This window comes from Callithrix jacchus, chromosome 16, assembly GCF_049354715.1.
Source record: "Callithrix jacchus isolate 240 chromosome 16, calJac240_pri, whole genome shotgun sequence".
In the NCBI taxonomy this organism is placed as follows: Eukaryota; Metazoa; Chordata; class Mammalia; order Primates; family Cebidae; genus Callithrix; species Callithrix jacchus.
In genome coordinates, this window is record NC_133517.1 from 29,327,111 (window position 1) to 29,346,167 (window position 19,057).

The 19,057-nt window shown below is 41.6% G+C and overlaps 1 protein-coding gene across 9 annotated transcripts in view; it reads right to left on the reverse strand.

The window, feature by feature from the left end:
- The window catches only part of STAU2 (staufen double-stranded RNA binding protein 2), a 332,019-nt gene extending 314,786 nt beyond the window's left edge, over positions 1 to 17,233 (reverse strand). For 5 of the 9 annotated variants that reach the window (XM_035277251.3, XM_078352637.1, XM_078352636.1 and 2 more), the window contains exon 1: positions 17,152 to 17,233. Coding sequence is in view for 2 of the 9 variants with exons in the window: in XM_078352635.1 (XP_078208761.1) it covers positions 17,152 to 17,205 (54 nt within the window). In the remaining 7 variants the exon portion in view is untranslated. Of the gene's footprint in view, positions 1 to 16,579; positions 16,694 to 17,151 lie in introns of those variants that run through there. The other 4 variants (XM_035277252.3, XM_078352638.1, XM_035277238.3 and 1 more) reach the window with 1 other exon arrangement.
- Positions 17,234 to 19,057: the final 1,824 nt, after the last annotated feature.

Sequence of the window (19,057 nt, forward strand, 5' to 3'; positions counted from 1 at the left end):
TCATTGATCTTTTCTAAGAATCAAACTTTTGGTTTCACTAATTCTCTCCATTATTTCCCTAATCTCTATTTCATTTATCTCCACTCTAATCTTTATTTACTTATTTTTCCTGCTAGCTTTGCATTTTCTAGTTTCTTTAAAATGGAAACTAAGCTTATTTATTTGAGATCTTTATTGCTCTTTATCGTAGATGTTTATTGCTAATAATTTCCCTCTCAGGACTGTTTTCACTGCATCATTTAAGTCACACATATTGTTTCAATTTTAATTTATCTCTAAGTATTCTCTAATTCCCCCTGTGATTTCTTCTTTGACCTGTCAGTTATAGAAGAATGTACTGTTTAATTTCCACATAGTTGTAAATTTTCCAGTATTCCTTCTGTTAATGATTACTAATTTCATTCCACTGTGACTGGAGAAGATACATAGCATGATTTCAATCTTTTTAAATTTACTGAAAACTTGTTTTGTGGCCTAACATAGCCTGGAGAGTGTTTCATGTACACTTTAAAAGAATATACATTAGGCCAGGCTTGGTGGTTCAAGCCTGTAATCCTAGCACTTTAGGAGGCTGAGGCGGGCGGATCACTTGAGGTCAGGAGTTCAAAACTGGCCTGGCCAACATGGCGAAACCCCGTCTCTAAAAAAAAATTAAAAATAAATTTAAAAAAATATATACATATATATATATATATATTTTGCCCAGGCGCAGTGGTTCACACCTATAATCCCAGCACTTGGGAGGCCAACGCAGTCAGATCACAAGGTCAGTAGTTCAAGACCAGCCTGGCCAACATGGTGAAACCCCATCTCTACTAAAAATACAAAAATTAGCTGGGTGTGGTGACACATGCCTGTAATCCCAGCTACTCAAGAGGCTGAGGCAAGAGAATTGCTTGAAACTGGGAGGCAGAGGTTGCAGTGAGCCAAGATCAAGCCATTACACTTCAGCCTGGGTGACAGAGTGAGACTCCATCTCCAGGAAAAAAAAAGACAAAAAAAAAATACATATTTTGCTGTTGCTGAATGTTCTACGGATGTCTGTTAGATCTAGTTGATTTATGCTGTTGTTCAAGTCCTCCATTTCTTTACTGATATCTTTATCTAGGTGTTTTATCCATTGCTAACACTGAAGCAAGCACTGTAATTTTTGACTGAATGACAAAAACTAAATTTTACATTGTTGGGTTCTGAATTTTGTTGTATTCCTCTAAATAGTGTTCTGGTGCAGTTAAATTACTTGGAATCACTTCCAGCCTTCTGAGGACTCTTCTCAATGCCCCACATATTCTACAACATATTTTACTCTGCATAGTAGAAACACGACTATTTGAAGCCTTACGTGAACTCTGGAAATAGTTTTTCTTAGTGCTTTCCAGGTATTTTTTTCCTCTGGCCTCAGATAGAGCCTGTCAAGCATCTACAAAATCAGAACTCAGCAAAAGACTCCAGGAGAACCCTCTGGAGATTTCCAAAATGCATTCTCATTTGTTCATGCTCTCTTGCTTTTTAGTGTGTGTTTCCCCAACCCCAACCCCAACCCCTTTAACTCTTTTTTCTCTGGTACTCTGCCCAGCAATTCTAATCACCTTGATCTTCCCAAATTTTTATCTTTGTCTTTTTATCTCAATAGGACTGCTGGGCTGTTTTGGTACCTCCACACTTTGCATTGCAGCCAATAAACTGCCTCTAGGCTCTGCTGTAAGCTAGTGCAATTGAAGGGCTTTCCCTCACTTGTTCCTATTCTCTCAGTGATCAGAGTCTGGTGCTGCCTGTCATCAATGTCTAAAAGCTGCTGTTTATATAGTTTATAAATTCTCAAGTTATTTAAGGAGGAAGAGTAGTTTTTTGCTACATAACAATTACCTCCAATTTAGTGGCTTTAAAAAAACAGGCATTGGCCAGGCGCGGTGACTCACGCCTGTAATCTCAGCACTTTGGAAGGTTGAGTCAGGAGGATCACCTGGGGTTGAAACCAGCTTGGCCAACAGAGTGAAACACCATCTCTACTAAAAATACAAAAATTAGCCAGGTATGGTGACACACGTCTGTCTGTAGTCACAGCTACTCAGGAGGCTGAGGCAGGGGAATTGCTTAAACCCAGGAGACAGAGGTTGCAGTGAGCTAAAACTGTGCCACTGCACTCTAGCCTGGGCGACAAAGCACAACGCCATCTCAAAAAAACTAAAAAAATTTTAAAAACAAACAAAACAAGCATTTCTTTTTACACACAGTTTTTGAGGGTTAGCAGTCAGGGAATACCTTAGATGGGTAGTTCTGGCTCAGGATCTCTCATGAGGTTGAAATCAAGATGAGAGTAAGACTGGAAGCTTGATTAAAGCTAGGAGATCTGCTTCCAAGAAGGCTCACTTGCATGCTGTTGGCTAAAGGACTCAGTTCCTTGTTGGCTGTTGGCAGGAGGCCTCAGTTTCTCACCACATGGGCCTCTCCATCAGGCCGTTCACAACATGGCAGCTAACTATTCTCAGAGTGAGTAATCTAAGGCTGGGGGTAGTGAGGGGAAGGAGACAAAGCCACATTTGTTTCATAAATAACCTATCCTAAGAAATGATCCATCACTTCTGCTATGTTCTATCAGTGACATAGATAAACCTCAATATAATGAGTACGGGGATTACACTACGGCGTAAATATCAGGAGGCAGGGATCATTGGGGGCCATCTTGGAAGCTGGGTACACATAAAATAAATCCAGTTCCCGTTACACTAGCACAGGGGAAAGTAGAAGTCTTTCTTATACATTTTAACCCCCTTATGCTTACTATTTTTCTCATCCCCTAACTGTAGACTATATCCTATGGCTATAAGAGAGATGAGCAGATTACAATCTCCACACCCAGTCTTGGAAAGAAAAGTAACTATTACTAAGTAGCATCAACTTTTAAGAGAAAAGAATAGCGTTCCTGGTGCCTGTAGCAAGAAGCAGGAGGACCCTAAAGCCGACTTGGGCTTGAAAAAGTGGTTCATTCACCCAAATACTTTACTCAATGACCTACCTAAATGTCTGCCATCTGCCCTCCTTTCCCACCAATATCCAGAGTCAGGCAGCAATAGCCAACAGCAATTTTTTTTTTGACACAGAGTCTTGCTCTGTCACCCAGGATGGAATGCAGTGGTGCGATCTTGGCTCACTGCAACCTCTGCCTCCCAGGTTCAAGCTATTCTCCTGCTTCAGCCTCCCAAGTAGCTAAGATTACAGGCATGTGCCACCACCCCTGGCTTCCACGGTGTTAGCCAGAATGATCTCCTGACCTCGTGATCCACCTGCCTCAGCCTCCCAAAGTACTGGGATGATTACAAGCATGAGCCACCACGCCCAGCCCAATAGCAGTGTTAATGGTCAAATTAACAGCAGTAGTACCAGGACCAATGCTAAGCATTTTGCCTTTGTTACCTCAATTACTCCTCACAACAAACCTCTAAGATTGTGGTCACTATTCCTTCAACTTTGTTTCTTGGTAATTATAGTCTGGTCTTAAACTATCCAATGTAATAAAACCTTTTTTTTTTTAATGACTCCTTCTTGCCCTACAGGGTTCTCCTACTCTGACACAGAAAAATTCTGTCTTGTCCTGCCTGTCATCCCTTCCACTTCAGTTAGGCCTTAAAACTTCCTCTTAACTTCCATGTTCCCAACATCTACTACCAAACCTCACTAAAAGGAACCACCAGACTACTTTGATCCCTGTAATTCCCAGGGATCAAATTCCCAGTTGCTAGGCTCTCCCAATACTACAACTGCCTAATATAGACTTTTCCAGTTCCTTAGGGCACACTGACCTGTCAAGTCTGCCTCACCAGCTAATCTCCAAAACTTGGCCCTATTTCAGCTACTCATTTAAAAATATTATTTCACCACATGGATCTTTGTAATTTATATTTGCTATAGCTTACTGTTAAAATGAGTTCCTTTTACCGGGGGACTTACAATTAATGACCAGGGAGAAAGGCCCAAAATAGACCATACTTGTACTTATTAAAGTACCCCAGAAACTAGTATACTCCTATTAGTTATCTGTTAAATAATGAATAAAAAATATAAAGTAATGATTATACATACTAAAATATAAGTAATAATTATAAATACAGAAAATTCTCAGGGGGCATAATCCAAAGAATGTTATTTACAAATAAAAAGAAATAGATGACAGTAGACATATATAAGCAATTCACAAAAGGCAAAACACAAAGAACAAAAAATATTTAAATATTACATAAACACAAAGTAAAATACCACCTTGTGTCAGACAGACTGGCAAAGACTGAAATTCTGTCAAGGAAGTGAGGAAATAACTAGACATACTTCCAGCAAATATAGTTTTGTCTTTTTGGAATCTATACACCAAATATTTTAAAAATCCACATACATCTTTAACCAGTATTTCCATTTCTAATAATTAATTATAAGAAAATAATTAGATGAAGAGATGTTTATTTTAAAAATTCACTATGGCACTAACTACAATAAAAATCTGTCCAACAATAAGGGCTTGGTTAAATAAATTTTAGTACATCCAAACTAATAATTATTATTAAAGCACTTCAAAATAGTACATATTGTATGATCCTCGTTTTTAAGAAATAGCATATTCACACAAAAACATATCTGCATAGAAAAAAAAATCTAGAAGTATACACCCCAAAACGTTACCGGTAACATTTTGTTACCGGTAACATCTCTGTAAAAGAAGTGGAATTTTTTGTGTTTTTTTTTTTCTTAACTATCACACCTAACTTTCTATAGTAAGCACAGGTTGCACATGGATAATAACAACACACATTGTTAAAAGGCAAAACAACAACTAAGATCACAATTTAAAGGCAGAACAGTGCCACTATTAGAACAGGGAACATCCATGTTCCATGATAATACTAAAGTCAGGCAAAGTTAGTATCAGATAGCTTAGTATTCGATAGTCTAGTTTTTAATTAGTTTTAGTAATACATACGGAAGAATCTTTTATGATTAAAAAAGCACATAATTCAGGTACTTCAACAAAACAAAAGACTTCCCAAATAAAAATGTAGTACTAATCCTGGAGACAATGTTGAAAAATCACATAGTAAAAATCTCAACTGTTTCAAGTTGAGTATCAACTTAAACCCCCTTTGCATGCCTAGGGTCTCATTCTGTTACCCAGGCTGGAGTGCCACAGTGGCACTATCACAGTTCACTGCAGCCTCAACCTCCCTAGGCTCAAGTGATCCTCCCACCTCAGCCTTCCAAGTAGCTGAGACTACAGGTATGTGTCACCATATCTAATTTTTTTTCTTTCTTTTTTTTTTTTTGTAGAGATAGGGTCCTACTATGTTGCCCAAGTTGGTCTCAAAATCTTGGGTTCAAGCAATCTTCCTGCCTCAGCCTCCCAAAGTGTTGGGATTACAGGCATGAGCCACCACATCTGGCTCTTTTATACATTTACCTTGAAAACCCTCACTGTTATGAGAAAGTGGCTGCCAAGAAAGTAAGATTTAAAAATCACTCATGAGTTTAAGAATTCAGCTCTGTGTTTAGCTGAAGAGAAACCTATTATCTCTGACTTGAACAGTTCAGGCGATGACAAGTGAGAGTCAGTAACTCGAGGGGGCCTCTTAAGTTATTCTAGGACTACACATCTACTACAGGTTGAACATCTCAAATCCAAACAAAAATCTGAAATCCAAAATCTTCAAGATTTCAAAGTTCTTGAGTACCAACACAATGCTCAAAGGAAACGCTCATTGGAGCATTTTGGATATGGGATTTTTGGATTAGGGATACTCAGCCAGTAGGCAAAATTTCAAAAAAAAAAAAAAAATCTGATGAAATCCAAAACACTTCTGGTCCCAAGCATTTTGGATAAGTTATACTAAACCTGTACAAGCTAAGAATGTATATCCCCAGGCACTGGGTACAATTTCTAGCCAATATCCAGGGAATTGCTTATGGCCATGTAGAACGTTACCTAGGAACTGTCTGCAAATGCCTGTTTCAACATGACCTGCAACACAGCCAGTTAGTAAATCCTCATTAGGATTAATCCGTAAACTATAATTTTTCAACGAAGTTGGCTGGCATAAAATGTCTGTGGCAGAATATGAAAAATTATTTAACTGTAACCAAATAATTAATGGCAGGTATCCGTGGAAAGTTATTTAATGGCAACTTCACACCTATAAGAGTTTACAGATCAAGTCTTTTTTTTTTTTTTTTTTTTTTTTTGAGACGAAGTTTCGCTGTTGTTACCCAGGCTGGAGTGCAATGGCACGATCTCGGCTCACTGCAACCTCCACCTCCTGGGGGCTCAGGCAATTCTCCTGCCTCAGCCTCCTGAGTAGCTGAGATTACAGGCACGCGCCACCATGCCCAGCTAATTTTTGTATTTTTAGTAGAGACAGGGTTTCACCATGTTGACCGGGATGGTCTCGATCTCTTGACCTCGTGATCCACCCGCCTCGTCCTCCCAAAGTGCTGGGATTACAGGCTTGAGCCACTGCGCCCAGCCAGATCAAGTCTCACAATGCTTCCACTGGGATTTGATAGCAGCTGTGAGGAAACAGGAAGCACTAAGCAGAGGACAGCTCTATGATTTCTTTAATTAGTAACATTTTTGATGAAAGCAATTTTGTTGCATAAGGAAAGTTTCCAGTAGAGGAGAAAACTAAGTAACAACTTTACATGAGGGAGAGTTAGTTGAATTTGTGTAACACAAGCAGCATACAATACCAAAACTGACAACATAATTTCGTAGTCACCGTTGAAAATAATTATCTCCTTGCTTTAGTGACAACTCTAGCACCATTCATACGCTCATACACCCAACAAATAAATATATGAAAACTATTTACATTGTTTATTCTAGGACCTGGGGATGTAAGTATAAACAAGCATAGTCACTGTCTTCATGAAACATACTGTCTAGCAAGGGAGACAGATGTTAAAACAAATAATTACATATTTGACTATAACTGTAAATGTCATGATGTTATTAAACAAAAGGGCAGGGTGCTATGAGAGCATATAGTAGGACTGCAGGCAAGTAAGCCAAACACAGGGGAGGGGAAGAGAGGCCCAGGCAGAGGAAATCTGTGCAAATCCCTGCAGCTGGAACAACCTTACCCAACCTAGGAAATGAAACAGTAGTATAACTGAAGCACTGAGATTATTTCTTGGGCACACATCAAGTCTAAGATGTATAAAGACATCCAAGAGATCGAGATAGCAAATGCTGCATGAGTCTGGAACTCAGAAATATAAACTTAGAAGCCATTAGCTTAGAAATAGCATGGGATGCACAGGAACTGGAGATTTCTTAGGCAAGGTGAGGACTGAATATTGGAGGGCAGGGGGTAAAAATTACTTTCTTTTTCTTTTTTTGAAACAGAGTCTTACTCTGTCACCCAGGCTGGAGTACAGTGGTGCAATCTCAGCTCATTTCAACCTCCACCTCCTGGGTTCAAGCAATTCTCCTACCTTAGCCTCCCAAGTAGCTGGGATTACAGGCGTGCACCACCACGACCGGCTGATTTTTTTGTATTTTTAGTAGAAACAGGGTTTCACCATGTTGGCCAGGCTGGTCTTGAACTCCTGACCTCAGGTGATCCACCCGCCTCGGTCGCCCAAAATGCTGGGAATACAGGCATGAGCCACCACGCCCAGCCAAGATCACTTTCTTAATCACAGGAAAAAAAAATTTAATTACTTCTCTCCGGATTTGCATATCAAAAGAAATAAAGTATTTCGTCTGCTTCCTTATTTTTTTTGGTTTTTTGTTCTTTTTTTAGGGGGGAGAGGATCTCACTATATGCCCAGTCTGGCTCAAACTCCTGGGCTCAAGAGATCCTCCCACCTCACCTCCCAAAGTGCTGGGACTATAGGTGTGAGCCACCCAGCCTAGCCAAAAGTATTTTCTAACACTATAGTTACAATACAGTGTTTTATTTAATGGTAAAATTAAATGTATAAAGTTCTTGGAGAAACACCAAGAACTAGGAAAAACACTTCTTTCAGTGAGCCTAAGGTATTACGTGCTGTAGTTTAATGGTAAAATTAAATGTATAAAGTTCTTGGAGAAACACCAAGAACTAGGAAAAACACTTCTTTCAGTGAGCCTAAGGTATTACGTGCTGTAGTTTATCAGAGCACTTCCTTCTAGCATTTTTCAGTGACCTGGAAAATGAACCTTTTTTTTTTTTAACATAGATACAAGTACATCACAAGATTTGTCACTAAAAATGCTTTGAGTCCGCAGAACTGCCACCTACTGAAGCTATATCATGATCATAAGCATTCTGAACACATCAACAAGTCTTAAAGGGATGTGACATCAAGAACAGACAAACCTTCTGCCTTGCACACCCAGAAGTTATCAACTTTCAGAAAATCATTCTAATCCTTAAACAACCTGCCCTACACAGCTTCCAATGATGATTATATAGTACATAACTGCTTTAAAAAGTGATGAGTCACGTTACAGTTACAGAAAAGAAAAGCTGAGTTAAAATGTTCCACAATTTATGGCCAAAGCACCATGTAAGCATGAAAAATGCCTTAACACAAACTCACCTGATTTATTTGAAGCATGTTAAGACAATATTGACCAAACTGCTGTATCCCTCACGGCTCCAAAAACTGGAAAACGAAAATGAAGAAATAAAGTTCATCTTAGTTGAAAATCTCAATGACTGGTATTTTAAACACATGCCCTTGATCAAAATCAAGTATAAAATGTAATTTATCCAGATCTGCATAGAACTTTCTATGATGATAAAAATGTTCTATACTTGCACTATCCAGTCTGGTAGTCATTAGCCACATGTGGCTACTGAGCACTTGAAATGTGGCTAGAGCAATCAAGAAAATACATGTTTCTCTTTTATGTTAACTTAAGCACATGTCACTAGTGGCCACCATACTGGACAGTACAGATCTGAACAAAGCCCCTTCTGCTTCTAGACTTCTAAGATAATCCCAACAAAAGTGAAGCTGTTAAAAAACAAATCTGAAAGTTAATATTTAACGTCTACAGCCTTTTTGCAGCCATGTTTTAAACAGCTTTGTTCTCATCTTCTATATGATAAATTAATCCTAAGAAGATGCAACCCCACAAGTATTCTCTTAGATGGTATGGAAACAAGCATATAGTACAATCATCTTGCTGAATATTTTTTTTCTCTGTCATTTTGTCTGTTGTCATTGGTATAAAAATAGTATGCATATTAAAATTTCAGGTCAGGCATGGTAGCTCACACCTGTAATCCCAGCACTTTGGGAGGCTAAGGTGGGTGGATTATTTAAGGTCAGGAATTTGAGACCAGTCTGGACAACATAGTGAAAACCCTGCCTCTACTAAAAATACAAAAATTAGCCAGGCATGGGTGGTGCCCACCTGCAATCCCAGGTACTCGGGAGGCTGAGGCAAGAGAATCACTTGAACCCGGAGGTGGAGGGTGCAGTGAGCCAAGATCCAACCACTGCACTCCAGCCTGGGCTACAGAGACTCCCTCTCAAAAATATTTTCACATAAAATTTTCTGAAAAATTCACCAACATGACTATTGTTACATTTGGGTTTACTTCCTTCTGGGCCTGAACCCTTTTCCTTGGTTGTATTTCTTTTACATGGTAAATCTCTTTTACATGTAATTTAAAAACAGATACCAATGACAGGAAGGAAAGTCCAAATTATAAACAAATAAATCATGGGATCTTGTAACGAAAAAACGTTTATATAAAACATAAATTATGTACAGACCTCTCTCAAAAAAATTATCTACAAAGCAACAACACAGTTGTAATACACAGCAAAAGGGCTACATCTAATCACTTGTGTAGAAACTTTTATGCTGTAAAATTTCAATACTGAACTTTCTCTTAGAAGCAAATGTTTTGTTAACTACACACACACACATACACAAACACACAATTTGGCTACCATTTTTTCAAGATGACAAACTGGAGTCAATTCAAAATGGCTTTCAAAATTTTAATATTTTTCTTACAATAGTGTCCTCAGTATCTGCAACAATTTTTATTTCTTTTCTAATTACTTTCACATTTCCTATAAGAATGGGATGCTGTATAAAGAGCACAAGGCCTGGGTATTATTTCTTTTCTAATTACTTTCACATTTTCTATAAGAATGGGATGCTGTATAAAGAGCACAAGGCCTGGGTATTGGTGAATTTCACTTTTAGTCAAAGTTCTTCAGGAGATTACCTTCTGAGCCTTGGTCAAATTACTCTGAGTCTCTTTTGAGTTCTTCTTTTTCTGTCTTCTTTTTTTTTCTTCAATCTTTAAAAAGTAAGCTAAAGTCCTTGTGGTAGGCAGCCTCTAACAAATAGAATACAGCAGAAATAATGAGATACCACTTCCAAGATTAGGTTATAAAAATTCTTGGGTATCACCTTGTCTCACTCATTTGCTCAGAGGGAAGCAGACGCTAAATTGTGGTGCCCTTTGGAGAGGCCCACATGGCAAAGAACTGAGAAAAGCCTCTGGGCCAATAGCCATCAAAAATTGATTTCTTCAGTCCAAGAGCCCCAAGAAACTGAACCCTACAAGAGCCACATGAATGAGTTTGGAAACAGCTCTTCCACCAGTAAAGCCTCCAGATGCAACTGCAGCCTCAACTGACAGCTTGACTACCACCTCTTTTATAAGCCACAGGCACCCAGCTAACCTGTATCCCGATTTCTAGCTCACAGTAACTGTAAGATAATGTCCTTAAATGCTGGTGCAATGTGCTATGCAACAATAAATAAGACAATTCTATCCAACTCTATCATTCAATACTCCTATGGTGCTTTAGATATTAATTGACATTTGGATAGTCAAAAAAAAAAATCCCTGTTCAACATAAGTAATGAGTAACATTAGAACTTCAAAGTGGCAAATCATAAAATTTAAAACAGTTACATTTTCAATTCAAAAAATGAGGTTTTAAAAAGTGTAGCATTCGTCATATGGTGTTAAAATGCACGTTTTCAATAGGAATGGAGTATCTCATTAAAAACACTAGCTATAACTAAAAATACAAGCACAACTGATCATCTTTTTTTTAACTGAAAACAGTTCATTTAAAAGGTAAAGTGTGAATAACCACTAAAAGCATCTCAGTGATTTAGTGTCCCTTGCTTTCTAGAATTTAACATTATTGGTTGAGTACAGTGGCTCACACTTGTAATCTCAGCATTCTGGGAGGCAAATCACAAGGTCAGGAGTTCACGATCAGCCTGGCCAACATGGTGAAACCCTGTCTCTACTAAAAATACAAATGATATCTGCGTGTGGCAACGCATGCCTGTAATTCCAGCTCCTCAGAAGGCTGAGTTTGGAGAATCATTTGAACCTGAGAGGCCAAGGTTGTAGTAAGCCGAGATGGTGCCACTGCACTCCAGCCTGAGTGTCGGAGCAAGACTCTGTTTCAAAAAAAAAAACAGCATTTATCATTATTAATTAGGCACTCACCAACTTTGAAAAACTCCATTTTGTCTTTATTAGTATAAGCTTTTAAAGTTCTAAGTGCTTATCTACACACCTGTATGTATTTATTCAGTATTCGAGGCTGCTAACACTGGTGGCTGATTCCAAGAAGCACAGCAAGATATTGAGGTACCTTTTTGAAAGTTCTAATCTTCTTTTTATTTTTTGAGACGGAGTCTCGCCCTATTACCCAGGCTGGGGTGCACCGGCTCAGTCTCAGCTCACTGCAACCTCCACCTCCCAGGCTCAAGCGATTCTCCTTCCTCAGCCTCCTAAGTAGCTGGAGATATAGGCACACACCACCAGGCCCAGCCAATTTTTGTATTTTTAGTAGAGATGGGGTTTCACCATGTTGGCCAGGCTGGTCTCAAACTCCTGACCTCAGGAGTTTTGAGATCCACCTGCCTGGGCCTCCCAAAGTGCCAGGATTACAGGCATGATCCAACAGGCCCGGCCTGAAAGTTCTAATCTTCTGATATATAGAAGATATTCCATGAGGAAACAAAAACGAAAATTTCATGAACATAAAATTGACCATACGCTTTAAATATTCTGTAAGGCTTTCCTTTACAATATAAAGAGCTGTATAAATTAAAACGCATGAAACTAATATGTCTATCACAGCACTCCATAACTGGCTAACATTCTGAAAATTATACTTTTTTAATCAAACCAGTTATATTAAATTTATATCAATTTAAAAATTGTAATTTGTAATTATACCATGGGCAATTCAGAATGCCCACAGTGGTATATCTGAAAGACTCTGATTCTACTTTAAAGACATGCCCAGTCTACTGTCATATATTTTAAACAATTTGATAAAATATCAAGACATATCAAAAAAATGCAGAGCAGTTTTATAATACCTATGGTTAAAATCCATCTCCTTGGCCAGGCATGGTGGCTCACACCTGTAATCCCAGCACTTTGGGAGGCAAAGGTGGGTGGATCACCTGAGGTCAGGAGTTCGAGGCCAGCCTGGCCAACATGGTGAAACCCTGTTTCTACTAAAAATGCAAAAATTAGCTGGGTGTGGTGGCAGGCACCTGTAGTCCCAGCTACTCTGGAGGCTGAGGCAGGAGAATCACTTCAACTGAGGAGGCAGAGGTTGCAGTGAGCCGAGATTGCACCACTGCACTCCAGCACAGGTGACAGGGCGAGACTGTCTCAAAAAATCAAAAAATAATAAAAATAGGCCGGGCACGGTGGCTCACGCCTATAATCCCAGCACTTTGGGAGGCCGAGGCGCATGGATCACGAGGTCAAGAGATTGAGACCATCTTGGTCAACAAGGTGAAACCCTGTCTCTACTAAAAATACAAAAATTAGCTGGGCATGGTGATGCGTGTCTGTAGTCCCAGCTACTTGGGAGGCTGAGGCAGGAGAATTGCTTGAACCCAGAAGGCGGAGGTTGTGGTGAGACGAGATCGCACCATTGCACTCCAGCCTGGGTAACAACAGCGAAACTCCATCTCAAAAAAAAATAATAATAATAAAAAGCCACTTCCTCTATGAAAAAAGTTTCCAGCTACAGTTGATTCCAATTATAACCAAGTACTTTCAGAGAAATGTATCCATGTGTCCCAAAAATGCCCTCCAGTGATCTGGTCAGGCATATTAGGACAGGCAATACCAGATTCCAAACTACTAAATGAAAAGAGGCAGGGCAGTTTATGGGGAGAGGGCACTACAAACTGGGGAAGATGTGATACTCATGAAGAATTAATAAATCCAACCTGTAACTGCAATGCACTGCTGATATAAGTCGTACTTTACGAATTACATTTTGCCCATCTGAGAATTTAAAAGCTACACAAAAAAATGTATATAATCCCCAGTAATTAAACTGCTTTATAAAATTGCATTGTTATTAAACTAGTATTTATAATTTTTTATATCAGCACCCATCCTACAGTTGATAGGCAATTCTAACTTAAATGCCTTATTTGAAAACATGAAAAGCAAAACAAAATTTACTATCCCTATTCTTAGACTACAAACTGCTACAAAACTATCAATTCAATGCTTCTTACTCTAAAAAGGTCATGGGGTCCCTTAAAGAGCTTTTTAAAGTGTTTTTCATTTTGATTTTTTAAAGTAGGTACCCAAACACTGCTTTTATGTAAGAAAACGTAAGTCTTACTCCACAAACTATTCTAGTGGAAATAAATGCCACAGGCCAGGGGCAAAAAAAAAGGAAACTAACATCAGATACCAATTTTATATGTGAGGTGCCACATTTTGCCATTTTTACATTAACTCATTTAATCCTCATCATCTTGAGATGTAGGCATTATCTCCATTTTTCTAGAGGTTTGGTTATTTGCCTACAGTCACACTGCTAGGATTAAAACCCAGTTCACTCTGGCTCAAAGTCCTATTTTCTTCACTACATACCAAATTATAAAAGACTTGCCTTTTTTAAATTTTTTAAGCATCAGCGTGGTGAAAAATAAAAGATTTGCCTTCTTATTAAGTCAAGGGCTTTACCTCTAGGACAACATAACAGCAAAGCTCCTATATAGAACTAGGGGAGGATTATTTAAAATTAAACGATGCACACATAAAAATTATAATCATTATGATTCTAGACACTCATCTAATATTTTGTGTCCCTATAAGGGACACAAATATATCTAAGTGTGAATAATCACACTGTGCATGTCTCAAACTATGCAATAGAGAATTCAACTTTGCAGTATCTAGAGTTTTCCCTCTATTATGATCTGCACACATAAATGATCAGATACCCAGCACTGAACGTGTCTAAAAAAAAAGGAGATAACAGGAGTAAAGAGAAGGGTAGGCACAAAGGAAAAAAAACAAAAACCATTTGGAAGACTATCTCTTCTAGAACCTAAACAGTAATCCTCGATTTCTGGATTATCTGTATATTTAAAAGCTTGATGACTATCTCAGATTTTTTTATATTCATATTCTTTGTTGAAAAGCAAACCAAGTCACCCTTCCTAGCACTTCATTCCAGACAAGCCAAGTAAGCTAAAATGTAAAATTCACACGATTTTCCAAGCTGAAGTATTTAGGAGTTAAGGACCACAATGTATGTAACTTAAATGGTCCAGGGGAAAAATATTTTGTGTCTGATAGAGAGCAAATAATAAATGCAGAAAACATTAACAGGTGAATCTGAATAAAGGTTACCAAAATGTTTGTATTATTCTTGTAATTTTTCTGTAAAGTTGAAATTATTTCCAAATAAATTAAAATTTTTAAATTACACAGCATTCTATTTGAAATTAACAATACATACTTGGATCATACAGCAACATTCTTACAAATACAAAACACTGGTTTTTATGGAAAAAAATATGCAGTAATTTGTGAGCAAGTATGTACCATATCCTACCAACTAATCATCACTTAGGAATAAATTTCAGACTACCCTACCATATAATAAAATGTGGCAATGGTGACTTGACTTGAAACCATAGCAGGAAAAACACACAAACACACCAGATAGTTTGGCATAACTGCTTCACAAATTTAATACAGGCCTGCTGCAAAATGCAGCAATCTACAATTAAAGTGATATGTGATATCTCTGGTTCGCAGTAAAATACAAATTGAACAATGAAAATCTTGCCATATTACAAAACAGAAATGGAGAGTAAGTCTTGGTTTTGGTAGTTTTATTAAATAACATTTTTCCACCGCAGCTCAGTTCACAACTGTATACTTGAACCACCTAGAGAAAGCAAGGACGGGGAAAAAATATCCTGGCTTAATACTGAAATATTTTCTCCTCCAACGTTACTATCATCCTGCCTGCCCATCACAATTTTGATTTCAAGTATTCACTATGCTGGTCTAAAACAGAGGATGCATCAGAAACCAAGTAATGCTCAGCAAAAGTTCACTAAAATTATAAAATCAAACATAAAATAATAAACGTTTTTCAGTTAACAGTAAAGTATCTTTAAAGGATCATCTCCATCCTTTCTTCAGGATCCACCCACTTTAAAATCCTTTGGTAAGTTCCCAGGTCTATCCGAATTGAATGGTCCCTCTCTATCTACTTAAACAGTTCTTAACCCTTTGGAGTGGGGATGGGGGTAGGGGGACATCACAGACAATATGGACCCTTACCAAAGAAAATTATTCACAAATGCAAAATTCTACACATACATCCAAGGACTTTCAGAACCCCACGGCCATTATGCCCATCCCCTCCAGAATCCCAGCGTGGCGTGCTCCTCAATCGCCTCTGCGGAGCACCCCCCGCCTCCGGGCCACAGCCCCCGGGTTGCCCCCGGAGAGATCGGAGTTCCTGCTCTCACACAGTGGATTCCGTAACAGAGCTTTGTCTCCTCGCCCAACTCCCTTCACCCTGGCAAGGTCACTACCGCCAACTACCCCTTTAAGCCGAGCCATCATGGTATGAGTTCGTAGGAGCCACAGCAGAACTTGCCCGTCATAGGATATATTTTGTCCCCTCGGCCCCACCTACCTTCCCCATTTCGGCAAGTTACGTCTTTACCACTCACCCATTCTACAGAAATAGCCGCCGCCACCCCCCGGAGCGCCCCGGCCCCGTCGCTCCGCCTCCAGCACCCTCAGGCCCATTCCCCGCAGACCCTCCCCGGGTCGCCCTCCTCAGTCCTCCCCCAGGTGCTCCCCCTCCCTCACGGCCACACTGCGGCTGCACTCGCCGTCCCCTCTTCCGGCCGTAACCACCCTGGCCTCCGAGACCCCCAGCCTCCAGCGCCCACAGCCGCGCTCCTGCCTCCCCCACCTCTGCACCCCGACTTGGCCCGGCCTCCTCGCCTTCTTCCCGGCTCCTCCCTCAGGACACCTGTGTCGTCCCACCCCCTCCACCACACACGCCCCCCCACACCCCAATTGCTTCGCCTCCCGGCCCTCCCTCCCTCCCCCGCCGGTCTCCCCTCCCGCCGCCGCCCGGAGAGAGCCGGAGGAGGGAGGGAAGGCGCGGGGGAGGGGAGGCCGCGAAGGGGGCCGCTGTTCTCCGGGTTCACCGCGCCGCGGACCTGCAAGGCTCCCCAGCGCCCTCTGCCTCCTCCGCCGTAGGGGCGGAAGTCGGGGTCTCCCGGGCGCCCCAGATGAGGGGTATTTACCTTCTTGCCGGGGACACTTTGCCGACGGCTCCAACATTGGCAAACACTACAGTGAACTGACCCCGCTCGGCCGCCGCCGGCTTCCACCCCTCGGGCTCCCCGCCCCCCGCCTCCGCCCGCCTCCCCGGCGCTCGCGCCGCGCGCCCCCGCCTGCGCAGCCGCTCCCGCGCCCCAGCACGCCTGGCCGGCGCGCGCGCCCAGCGCCAGCTCTACCTCCACTCCGCCTCCCGCCAGCCCGCGACTCAGCGCGGCCATTGTTCGCGACGCCGCTCCCGCCCCCTGTCGGCTGCCGGGCCCCCGCAGCTGCAGGCTCTGCGGGGCCAGCGGCGGGGAGCTGGACCCCAGGGCGAGGGCCGTTCCCGGGGGCCTTGGGCACGCGGGCGGGCGAGTGCGCGAGGAGCGCGCCCCGTCCGCAGTCTCCTCGTCCCCGGCGCGGCTCCCCACCCCCTCGTCTGCCAAGGGTGGGCCTGGGGCAGCCCCTTCCACACCTGCACTCCGCAACTTCCTTCCCCGCCCGACTGACCGTCTGCTCTTTCTGATCTGCACCCTGTGCTCGGATTCCCCGCTCGTACCTTTCCCAGGCTCTCTGGCTGCCCCTCTCTGCCGTGCAGGGGACGCGCGACCATCCCGCGTCTGCTCCGGCCGCCGCTGTGCGACGCACGATTTAGCGGATCCTGCACCTTTCCAGACGGGGGAGGGGGCGGGGAGGAGTTTGTTTCACCGTCTCGCCCAGCAAACACCAGGGATCCGTAATCACCTGCTCGCCAAGACCGGCGGCGTAGCCAGACCTCCTCCTCCACCGAAAGAATGAGTCACATGAAAAAGAAATCCTTGGAGCCAAAAATGAGGACCATTGAAAACAATGCCCTAGATCCTAGATTTATGCAGCAAGAGTGCCAGAAAACACAAATTACCTCTTGATTCGTCCTGATTTTGATTTGGATTACTTTTGTCTGAATAACTTCAACCCAGTTAAGCTCGATGAAACTGAACACTTCGTTTATTAAACGGCACCAAAAATAATCTGACAATAAAAGAAATTTCGAAACCGAATTATTAGTGTGTTTTCGCAAACTTATCCATTTGCAACGTTATTTCTAGGGTTTCTTCCCAGTGTCGTTTATCTGACTGAGAAATGTCTCCCAGGCCGGTAATTTCAGTCATCATCTAAAACCAATCTCCTGTCTGCAACTGGAAAGGTAGGGTGTGTTCTGGTTAAGGGCCCGGGCGCCAGAGTCAAATACTAAGGCTGGTTATCCGCTTGCTAACTGGAGAGGAGACCGCAGAAATGTTACTTACCCTGTGCATCAGGAGGAGACTACATGTGATATTTTCTATTTAAATGTGACAATGCATATGAAGCCCTTTAAGTAGGGCCTGGCATGTAGTACCTCTCCCAGCACAATGTTAGCTACAGCTATATTTTTCCTCCCAGAACTCTTTGCGCGTTTTCACCTCTGCCAGTTCCCTCAGATTTAACATGTTGCATCCTCCCTAAATCTGTAGCGCTCCTTCTAGGGGCTCAACACCTAGTCAGCATTCTAATATAGTCAGTAGAATGCCTCACCTAACCAGAGGAAACTATGTTCTGAGGAACGTGTCATTAAGCGATTGTCATTTTGTGCACATCATAGTGTGTTCTTACACAAACCTAGGTAGTCTAGCCCACTATTCACCTTTGCTATATGATATATAGCTATTGCTCCTAGGCTACAAACCTGTACGGTGCATTACTGTACTAATACTGTAGGCAATTGCAACACAATGGTATTTGTACCTAAACATATCTAAACATAGAAAACATACAGTAAAAGAACTATATCTTTGTTTGTTTGTTTTTGAGAGGAAGTCTTGCTCTGTCGCCCAGACTGGAGCACAATCTGAGCTCACTGCAACCTCTGATTCTCCTGTCTCTGGTAGCTGGGATTACAGGAGCATGCCACCACACCCAGCTAATTTATGTATTTTTAGTACGGACAGGGTTTCACCATGTTGGCCAGGCTAGTCTCAAACTCCTGACCTAAAGTGATCCTCCCGCCTCAACCTCCCAAGGTGCTGAGATTACAGGCATGAGTCACCTGCAGTATTGTTGTATATGCAGTCCACGCATCCATTATTGACTGGAAGAAGTTGACCAAAAATTGTTGAATGTTTTGAATGAGTATCCTCCCTTCCCACCAGCCATACCAAAGGTCAAGCCACCTATCTCTGTGCCTTTCCATTGGCTATTATCTCTCGCTGCAGGCTACCCTCTACCCTCCTCTCACCTGGTGAACAAATTATCTCTCCCAGCATTCAAAAATCACCTTCTTGGCTGGGTGAAATGGCTCACGCCTGTAATCCCAGCACTTTGGGAGGCCAAGGCGGGCAGATCACGAGGTCAGTAGTTCGAGACCAGCCTGGCTAACATGGTGAAACCTCATCTCTACCAAAAATACAAAAATTAGCCAGGTGTGGTGATGGGCACATGCAATCTCA